The sequence below is a fragment of the Pocillopora verrucosa genome, chromosome 1, assembly GCF_036669915.1.
Source record: "Pocillopora verrucosa isolate sample1 chromosome 1, ASM3666991v2, whole genome shotgun sequence".
Lineage (NCBI taxonomy): Eukaryota > Metazoa > Cnidaria > Anthozoa > Scleractinia > Pocilloporidae > Pocillopora > Pocillopora verrucosa.
This window is the reverse complement of record NC_089312.1, coordinates 7,751,505-7,761,738: the sequence shown is the minus strand read 5'-3', so window position 1 is coordinate 7,761,738 and position 10,234 is coordinate 7,751,505. Positions and strand designations below refer to the sequence as shown.

At 37.0% G+C, this 10,234-nt stretch overlaps 1 protein-coding gene across 1 annotated transcript; it reads right to left on the bottom strand.

Moving 5' to 3' along the window:
* Nucleotides 1-700: 700 nt before the first annotated feature.
* Nucleotides 701-7,791, bottom strand: LOC131785944 (gamma-aminobutyric acid receptor subunit beta-1). The gene is made up of 10 exons (XM_059102902.2): nucleotides 7,673-7,791; nucleotides 7,466-7,555; nucleotides 5,980-6,095; nucleotides 5,577-5,644; nucleotides 4,855-5,072; nucleotides 4,362-4,444; nucleotides 3,752-3,898; nucleotides 3,161-3,528; nucleotides 2,960-3,007; nucleotides 701-2,324 (listed from the first exon to the last, which is right to left on the bottom strand). The coding sequence occupies exons 2-10, from the start codon at nucleotides 7,552-7,554 to the stop codon at nucleotides 1,971-1,973; spliced, it is 1,491 nt and encodes a 496-aa protein (XP_058958885.2). The 5' UTR covers nucleotide 7,555; nucleotides 7,673-7,791; the 3' UTR covers nucleotides 701-1,970.
* Between the last annotated feature and the right edge of the window lie 2,443 nt (nucleotides 7,792-10,234).

Here is a 10,234-nt window from a genome sequence, read left to right as displayed (position 1 = left end):
TCCCCACTGATTTTGACCTCCTCATTTGGTGTTTAAAGAACGTCAGTACGCAGCGACCCTACTGAGTCTTAAGGAATGACCTCAACCTCGTTTTTGTTGCGAGGTTGACTCTGCAAGAATAAAACTCTGCCACCGCGTGATAAAACTATATGAGGTAAGAAACGTGCCAAATCTTGACCTCAGTTATGTAGTAGAGAAAGGTGCCATTTTATTAATCACGAGCATGGGAAAAAAGGGAGCTCTGATCCACCCATGAAAAATCGATATTTTGATCTCTAGCTTCGGCGCTCAAGACTACCGGGTACTCTATGGTGACCTTGGCCAAAACTGGGTTCATATGTCCTTACCAAGCTGGTTTCTGCTCTTCGTCCCTGCTTCAAAGTAATTCAGATTTCAACAAGAGGCACAAACAGAGGACAAAGAACCATGTCGTGGATGTTGTACTGTGCGAAACTAAAATGTTTTCAATTGTCGTATGACCTATGAAGGTCAGAGGAGAATATTCAATACTAGTGATCTAAAAAATCATTTAAAATTGCTCTGTGCTTCAATAAATCTAAAAGTTTAAATAAAGTGGTCGAAAGATAATAATTTTGTGATTAAAAATTTTCAATTCCTCAAAAACTCACAACTGGCTTTTTATTTCCTTTTATGGTAGATGCATTATTATGCGTCTAATTACCTTATGGCATAAATCATAGGTTACACATGTAAACAGCAATAGGTCTTGCATGAAAAATCCATGGGTCATCTATCCTGATGTTTTCGTCAATCCTCTCAGACTACGTTATCTCAGTTCTAAAACTCTAAGAATTACACGCTTACCTTGTTAGTAAGTTACTTTGTTATACTTAAGACGATGACTTGTTGAAGAAGCTCAGACGTGTGGTGAGGGACTTATCAGTGAGCGAACTCGTTAATTTGTTGATAAGCGTGTGAGTGCGGGTGTCAACGAGTTACTGAGTCAGTCGGTAAGTTGGTGAGTCAGTGAGTTACAGTTCCGTCAAGTTCTGTGATTGAGTCATTGAGTGACTCAGTGAGCCAATCGGTATGTCAGTGTTTGAGTATGTACGAGTATAATTGGTTAGTCAGCCTGTTCTTCAGCTAGTTAGTTAGTTGGCTTATTACTTAGTTATTTGGCTTTTTGATAAAAGTTTGTTATTAAGAGTTATTTTGTGAATTTTCCATTAAATGACAAGTTGATTACTTCACTCTTGGTGAACTACTTCATTACTTTTCTCGTTATTCCCTTAATTAGTAAGCCTGAACAAGTTTGTTAGTTAGTGGGTAATTAAACTTGCTCAGATGTAAGCTGGCAGGATAGAAATTGCAATTAGTCAAAGAAGCTCGGTGGTAAGTTTTTATTCTGTTATCTATAATGCTTGCTATTTTACACATATGACGTGCACTCAGATAGCTAAAAAGAAGACTTTCGAATTGAATCGTTCAGAATAAATATTTGGGTGCTTCAATTTAGTCCTCTTATGAATAATACTCCTATTGATGGTATTCTGAGTTGGTTTTCGATCATTTGTGTGCAGATTCCGGACTAAGAATATTTGGGTGGTCACTGCGTTTTTTTTTTCTGTTGAGCTAAGTAACTTGTGAAATTTTAATATGTCGAACGAAGACGCCCATTTTTCACTGAACATTTTCGATTCCTTTATTATCCGTCCCTGTTCCCAAAAGCAATAAATAATCACTACTGTTAAGAATTAGTCTCAGTTCTAACGAAACATGGTTCGGGAGCTCAGCTACAAAATTACTTCATAAAACTCAGCGTTTACTGATCATGAAAGATTACTTGCAATTTTATGCTTTGTTTAAACATTCAGAGAACTTATATTACTTAACAGCGCTTATCGATTAAGAGTGCCCCCAAATTTTCCATGTAAAAAATCATTGTTAAAAAAAAAAAAAACTTGCATCAAATAAATTATGATTAAAAAAAAAACTTAAGTCGGTGATTTTTAGAATGGTGCTTGATCTACAAATTTACGCCAAAACAAAACAAGGAAGGCAATGTAACTGGCTGGGAAGATAATTCGGGAAATTATGTCGACCCAGTGGGAGCTGATTTTTTTCCTCTTTTTAGGCGGGTCTTTATTGATAGGTTTGACCTGAATCTTGCCTTGATGCATTGCACCCGTGTTATCGAATAACATCACTGTAGCTCCTTGGCCTCCGTTAGAGACCACTACTCGCTGAGTAAGTGTGTGACCACACCCTCCCACGTGGCTATTTACTGCGGGTGTACTAGTTTCAGGGGAGTGGCTGATCTCAGCGTCGATGAGTTCTGTATCTGGCTCAGTATTGGAGCTATTCTGTGAAGAAATTGAAAGATTACTTTTTTAAGAAACAAAAGTAAGAAAAATACTGTACAATCACATTTAAAAGACTCCCCCTATGGGTTTCAAGCTAGTGATAAACTTGCAAGCTAATCAAAGTTCGATGTGCTCGTGTTTGAACGAGGGAAATTAACTAGCTAACTAACATACCAATTAAGCATCTAAACAAACACATAATCAGCCAAGTGACCTAATGAATGACTAACTCAGAACTCAACAAATGCTTAGTTAGTTTACTTTATAATTAACTGATTGACTGACATACTGACGAGCTTACTAATTTACTGAATGGCTAACTAATTAATTATCTAACGTATTGACTTACAAACTGAGAGATTGACTGATAGGTTAACTTACCTTTGAGGTTCGTGAGGCACGAAAATACAAAGGAAATATCACAACATAAGATATATACAGATATATTTTTACCAAAAGGTGATGCTCGACTGAGTCTGACTAGTGGAGATGCAGGTTATTATGCATTTGTTTCCAATCTTACTATGAGAAGAGATCGATTAGAATAAGGCTGCAGCGCCAGTGGCTAAGAAACTACAGACTAATGCATACCTCAAAGATACCAGTCACAACAAGAAGCTAATAAAGATTTTTACCTCTTTCTCGCGTACGGCATCCATAAGTTTTAGTGGCTGTTTTCCTCTCTATTTGTTAACAAATATAAGGTATTGTGGTAAGCAAAAACATAAATTTTATATAGTTCGCCGGTAAAAAAAGAACACTTCCAGAAATGAATAAAGTACATGATTAAGAGCAAGAAAACTGGTTGAGTTGATATAAAAATTTGGTGATATTACCTTTTTGGGTCGTAATCTCAGGCACACCAAGAGACATTGTAGCCATTTAGGGTCAGGATCAGTGTTCAATACAATCACAAACTCCAGAAATGAAAGGAAAATGAACCCAAAGCTGACTAGTAAGAAATAGTCTTGAGCCTTACTGTAACTGACTGGTGGCATGGCTTCGTTCACTGAGCCGCAAAGCACGATGGCTGTAAGAATTATTGTGATACCCAGTGACGCACGTGCGGGAACAGCATCACGGGAAATCCAGAAACAGCACCATGAGAGCATGACAAGAGTCACTCCTGGAGAGAAAACCGAAGAAACGAAATATTCCAGACGGCGTTTGAACGAGAATATAACGCTCAGACCGGCGAACGAACCTGCATGTCAAAATGGAAAAAATACCACACGATGTAGTAAGAATTACGCATTCAAAATCAATGATTTCAAATGCAAACGAGGGGTCACCGTAATTTTGTTTTCATAGCTGTTCAGAGGAGGATCTACGATCCGCCATTGTTACGTCACACCACCTCGTCAATTCGAGGAAATTTATCCGAAAGAAAGGAGAGGAACTTAACTAAAAATTCATCAGCTTGATACCTTTGCTGTTCTTTGTGTCTCTTAGTTTCGTGTCTATGCCAGCCAACTCAAACTGAGCCATCTCTTGGGAAACAATTTCGATCCCTTTTCCTTTGTTTGCGTCAGTTTTTCTCCATTTATAATCCACGTCATCAGTAGTATGAGCATCTGAAATGATAAGTAAATCAGCCAAACGATGAGGCATACTCGTTACCTTCTCCAGCATTGCAAATTGTACTATTTCTAGAGTGTGATTGGTTAAGCAAAGAGAAACTGGAGAAAGATAATTACAATTTTAAAAAACGCAAGAGGGAGTCCTCGGTAAATATTTGGACTTCAAACCTCCAATCTCTCGATAGGATTCACCCTAAAAACATTGCGGTGAAGAGGGCTTGTTGGAAGCCTGGCTGTAAAATTATGCTGAGTTCTCAAACGATGTTACTTCTCCGAAATCGAAGTGAATATTCTCTTAAGAAGTAAATTTCAGAAAGAATAGGGCATTCTTCTGCTTTTTATTCATTTCTCAGTTTGACTGAAAAAAAATTGAAGTAATCTGTAAATAATCTTTGTAATGTTTGCAAAACAAGATCAGACCACTCCAACTTTGATATCGAGTTACAGACGTACTCACAGCTTTCAATGATCAGAGGACAGTGTTGGGTGTCCATTGGGTAAAGTCGGAAGTCCATGTCACATTGCGCCGTCAAGGTTATTCTGCAAAGAAAATGGAAACAGATATCACCAAAAGGTATTGAGAATATTTTGTTTGTCATTTTAGTTGCTTTGGCTAATAGAACATTGCATCTGAGGGCTCGAAATAATTTCTAAGAACATATCACTTTTGGCCTCCGTGAGGTACGTACTGGAGCGGAAGAAATGTCCCCTTAAATAATTATTCCGTATGTCGTATTGTAGCTGTTATCACAATTTACCCCACTTTACTCTTCAAAAATTCAATAATTATTCAAAATATTTCCTGAAATTAGAAGTACTAGACTAAATTACTCCTTCGCTTCCACCAGTTGGATTTTATTCGCCAAAATTTAAGCCTGCCCATCATTATTCTCGTGAATATCATATAGCTTCTAAGGTTCACGTTTACGAACGAAAAACATTTGCATCACCTTGCGCTGAAGTATATTTTCCCTGTGGAGTAAATCATAACTCGCATGTTCTCGCGAGTGACATAATGGTACTTTATTCTTTTTACATTAAAGAAATATGTGTCCGGAGTCCAGAAAAGCTTGGAGGGATCTCCTGCCATGTTAAATGGTGTACTAGAATTATGCCTGAACCTTGGATCGTACCACCACTGGCGGAAGAAAATGTCCATCGAATAATCCTGGTTTTTAAAGAAATGAAAGCTAATCAGAAGTCCAAGTAAAATTGGTTTACTACTATGGCAATGATGTAGCTATGAGTTGTCGCTAGTGATTGCGTGAACATTGGGTTTGTCAAGGAAAGGTGACTATGATTATTAATAGAAACATCTTTGCATGGGCTCAGTTGTCACTGCTATACTGGAGTAGTAGCACCCTGGGAAAAATTTTCTACGCCTGGTTGTATGTCTTCTCCCGATTAACAACGATCTTCAATCTTCATTGTAGAATCTCCATAAGGTGTGAGTTGATAGATTTTTAATTTAGATGACTCAGCGTCGGTTGATTGAGTTACTATTCACTTATCTTCACTCTTCGTTGTCACTCAAAAACTATCTCAGTAAAACAACTGAGGTAGGCTACTGCATGCTTTAAAGTGCAATCCCTCGGGACTTGCCATGGAAGACAGCACTCAACAGATAGTTGAGAGCCTCACACCAAACAAATAAATATAACATCTTTAGTACCATGTTTGCCTCGTTTAGCTCTCCAAAGGAAACAACTTTGATCTCCACGGTGATTTCAACAGGTTCACCTATTGAAAAGTGAACCAAAGAAAGAATTTGTTATATGAAGTGCACCCTCAAGGAACAATGGATAAATTAAGTGAAGGTGGTTTAGAATGTGTCGGGATAGGGATGCTTTGAACAGAAAAGCCTTCCTGTTTTCTACCCGAGAGTATTAGTTAAACAATAGCTCAGAGTCGATGTCCAAACATTGACAGACGGTATTTGTGAATTCTATGGTTTGGTAAAGGAATGGAAAATCAAGGAACTCTGGTATTATAAATATAAATGCTAACGTTAGCAATTCGTGCCGTAGCTGATTTGATTGCAGTTAGATGCATTTATGATTTCTTAAGCAGCTTACCTCCGGCATTAGGGCGGAGTTTAGGGTCATAATTGGCTAGTATTTCATTAATGGTGGAAGATAAATTGGCAGCCTCTTCCTTGCCACGTACCCAGTCTTCATCCTCCTCTAAAGACCTGTTTTATGAGACATCTAATAATTTAAGATGTAACAAGTATATATCAAAGCACGCGTTATATAAAACATTCTGAACGTAAGTAGATATACTTAGTACCTAATTCTCTGACAGCTGAAGCCAGTGTCTAGAAAACACGTTGGTTCTTATCGTCAGTGTATTTTATAGTTCTGTGAACATTTTTTGGACAAGTTGCAGGTGTCAGTTGGTAATCTTTAGTTTAAGTAGGATCATTATGACATCACTTTAACGCTGTGCTCATGAGGGTTACATAACACCTCTAGCGATAACAGACAGGTGAAATTTCTGTTACAGGAAATACTGATACTTAATGTATCCTCGTACGACTTTTTAACCATTCATTCCATCCTTAATTAGACCCTCAAACTAGTATGATGAAATCTCATCCGGCTTCGAAGAATACCAAATGAAACGGTGTGAACTTCCTGTCATACATTATGCATCGTTAATTGCGGGTAGCTGTTTGTAACTGCTGTCTTAATCGATTCTTCTAGAATTAATGGCTACTTGTCTCAGTCCAAGGCACTATTTTTAGGTTTGCTGCTTTTGACTTTTTTCTTATTGTACCAAGTTACATACTGATGTAAAGTAGAAATCATTCTTTCCCCCCTTACTTGAATGTCAGTGATAAATTGATATTTCCAAAGGAGTAAGTTATATCTTTCAATAGACAGGGTCGTAACAAAACAGGATGCAATGCTGTGTTTGATGATAAACACGAGAAAGGAAAACATCGATGAAAAGATACTTTTCAAATAAAACATGAACGTTAATTAGTAAAAACTGGCAGTCATCTCAGTCGAATCAAGGTTATTTTCTGGCGATCTTCTTTCTAGTTAAAAGGTATTTTGACATTTCCTATAAGTCCAATACTTCAGAGGTTTGGCTGGCGATATAATGCATAACTAACTACGAAGCTCTCTTCTTTGTTTCGTTAAGTTTCCAACCAGGCTATGTTTTGTGACAGTCACTTTTGGTAACTTTTGCCATAGATGTGAAGCGAATCAGAATTTTGCATTTGGAAACTTAAGAAAGAAACCAGAAGTTACCAACTTAAGTCTTGGGAATGTGTGAGCGTTTTAGTTCATTCACGAAGCTTTTTGCTTCAAATGATACCCGCATTCTCGTACAAACATGTGGGATAAGTATGAAGTGACTAATGAATAAAGGGTCGATTTAAGGAAAGAATAATTTATTACTAGTATCGTTCGGCCATAAACTTAAAATAAGAAAAAGCCTTAAAAAATTATTTGTTTTCTTTGTATAACAAAGCTACAGTTCTCATCAAATTTTGGAACCCGTGAACGCGAAATTCATAGGTTCGCGTGTTTTTATGAATAGACAAATTACCTTTCGTGTCGGTGGCCTGTAATCGAAAACCCATGGCAGGAAGAAGCTGCTAACAGTAACAAAGTCACCAGTGCATGTGGCAAACTCATTCTGAAATCCAACGTATTGAAGAGTGATAAACGTAACCTCAAAATTTTGCGATAGATCGAATCCGAGAGATTTCTAAGGATTTATAATATAGAGGTATTTAAGGTAAACATATCTTACTTGTTAGCTTCGATCCAATGACGAAAAAACTTGTGGTTAAGATTAAGAAGTCAGTTAAAATATTCACTTAAGTTCGGGAAAAACAATTTTTGACAGTACTAGTTCAGTCATAATATTTCTTTCTATGGGAGGTTTGGCAATAACTATTCGTAACCAAGAAATTTGCAAAACAATCAATTAGCCGCATTGTACCTAGCCAAATTGTCAAACTATCAATAATACATAGTCTCATAATATTTGCGCGCTCGATTTTTCAATACAAGTTCAGGCACATTTACAGACTGTAATATAATGTAACATGTGAGTTTTGATGTAGATTCTTAAGACATTTTGGTTATTCGTTCTATATGAATAAATTACTAAGCTCTCGATATTTTTTGGTTCGATAAAAATTATTATTTCATAGGGAGCCAAAATAAATGAATTCAGGCTACAGTTTTACCCGACTGAAGCGCTGCCATGCAGCGAGCTCAGCAGGTCGATAATAAGAAATGACAGGTGGGTATCCTCGTAAACCTAACTCATACCTGTACTTTTTGTTCGAATGTTACTGACAAGTATCTAACACATAATGCAGAGCTAAACAACTAATATGAAGAAGGCAGAGGTGAAAGGTTAAAATGAAAACGAGTGATTCCCTCTTTAGTGTTTGTTGTTTTAAAAGTAGTGAACTTGACGAAAAAGCAGGGCCTGCTGTTGCAAAGTTGAAATAGATGGATGATGTTTCATGTTGCGACTTCGACTTTTTCCTGATTCTTGATACGTTCAAAATCCTCCTCACTGTCCATTTTATAGACATAAAAATTAAAACCTCTTGCACAGTGTGGACAAAAAACTATCCGTTTCCTTCGCCAACTGGTAAAGATGTTAGCTTCTTTGCAAAATTTTACCTCCCGTGACATGTTGTTTTGAGCAGTTGGAGGTCAGATTCGAACCAATTCGAAATTGAAAAGTTTCAAATAAGTTACTTTTATGTTACTTTATCTCAAAACTCGTCATTGCGCTTTTTTGAAGTCGATGGAGATGCGAAAGAGCATGATCGTTTAATGTACCGATGAAAATTAAATTTTCCTAGAATTATTTTTAGAAAGCCCCATACAACATTAATTAGGTAAACAATATGCGTAGGTTTGCGACTACGGTTAGATTCCGCGGCGATGGGATAGGATCTCTTTTCCTCACAGCGTAATCATAATTTCCAACTCTAGACAGCGTTTATATATCTAATACTTAATCAGCAGCCACTGCATGGTATAACTGGAGGGATTTTTGGTCTGAAATATCGCAAACCAACATTGAAAAATAATTTGAATTCATTGTAAACCAAAGAAATTAATTTTAATCCACAACGAAATGTTTGCCCAGCCGTTTACTAACTTTAAAACCGACAACTTACTAAGATAATCAAATCATTTTGTGGCTAAAGTAGAGAACTAGTGAAAGCGAAAGACAAGCCTTTTCTAATCGGGAAGTTTCTCTAGCATTTGCAAAAGGCGGGAGGGCCCCCTTCTGTAATTTCTGCTTGAACTTTTGCATCGCAAATGAGTCTTCAACCGTGCATTATTGTTGTTTTGACACTGGTGAGGCGTTAACATTGCAATTTCTGTCAGTTGAATGAAGAAATGTTTGATATTTGCTAGTTCTCAGGATTTGCTAAACGTAATTGATTTTCCGAATTTATGGAAATGAAAAGCTTGTATGGATGTATTCCAATTTACGATACAACCTTTGACTGTGCATTAGTGCTCATGTTGATGAAAGAGAGGTACCAATATTGTAATCTGTGTCAGTAAAACGAAGAACTGTTTCAGATATTGTCTTTGAGAAAACAAGACGTCAAGTTATTACAAGTTTGTGACAATAAAATAATTCCCAGGGGTATCTGAGGTCCCCCTAGGAGAACCCACACTTCCCATCTTTTCTGGCATAAAAAAATCAGCTTACTTTGCTTTGCTCCAGTGACGAACAGGAAAGTCATTAGGAACTTCAATTAAACTGGTTATGTTCTATATTTATTAAACTTCACGCGTAACGAACCGTCAAAACTTGTCTTGGTTTCTTCCCTTACCTATCATTTAAAATAAAGACATTTTTTTGTGGTTTCGCAAAACTCCATGCAAAATAATTCCTAACATCTCCAATGAACAAGCAAGTCTGGGCTCAGTTCCTACATGGGTAGTGGAAGCCATAACTTTTAAAAGAATTTTAAACAATGGTTAATTTTTGGGCACCTGATGTTCATTATTCGTGTTTAAGTGAAAAGGATATCTAACCTACCGCTACAGGTTAGGTCCACAGTTTACTATGTTCCTTTCACAAGATGAGAATTGGCAAATGCAGACTTCATCCTGCGAGAGTCCTGTATGAAATGTGTACAATAAATTGAAAATCTTAAAAGGCAATGCATCGTTCGTATCTCCGTTTTTTTAACCACGTCCGTTGTAAATTTGTTTCACAGCTGCTTCATGAAAGGTTATAGTAATAGCTGAAGTGCAGCTTCGGATCCACCCAGCTACAGAAACAGTTTGAAAACGTTTAGCATGATCTAACTACAGTTTAAAA

What these genes read in the sequence shown, in the direction of transcription:
- LOC131785944 (XM_059102902.2), bottom strand. Translation starts at nt 7,554, where the DNA reads ATGAGTTTGCCACATGCACTGGTGACTTTGTTACTGTTAGCAGCTTCT. An exon ending in AAAATATACTTCAGCGCAAG is followed by an intron (nt 4,445 to 4,854) that starts GTGATGCAAATG and finishes TTTTCTTTGCAG; the next exon opens with AATAACCTTGACGGCGCAAT. An exon ending in ATGCCGTACGCGAGAAAGAG is followed by an intron (nt 2,325 to 2,959) that starts GTAAAAATCTTT and finishes ATTTCTTCACAG; the next exon opens with AATAGCTCCAATACTGAGCC.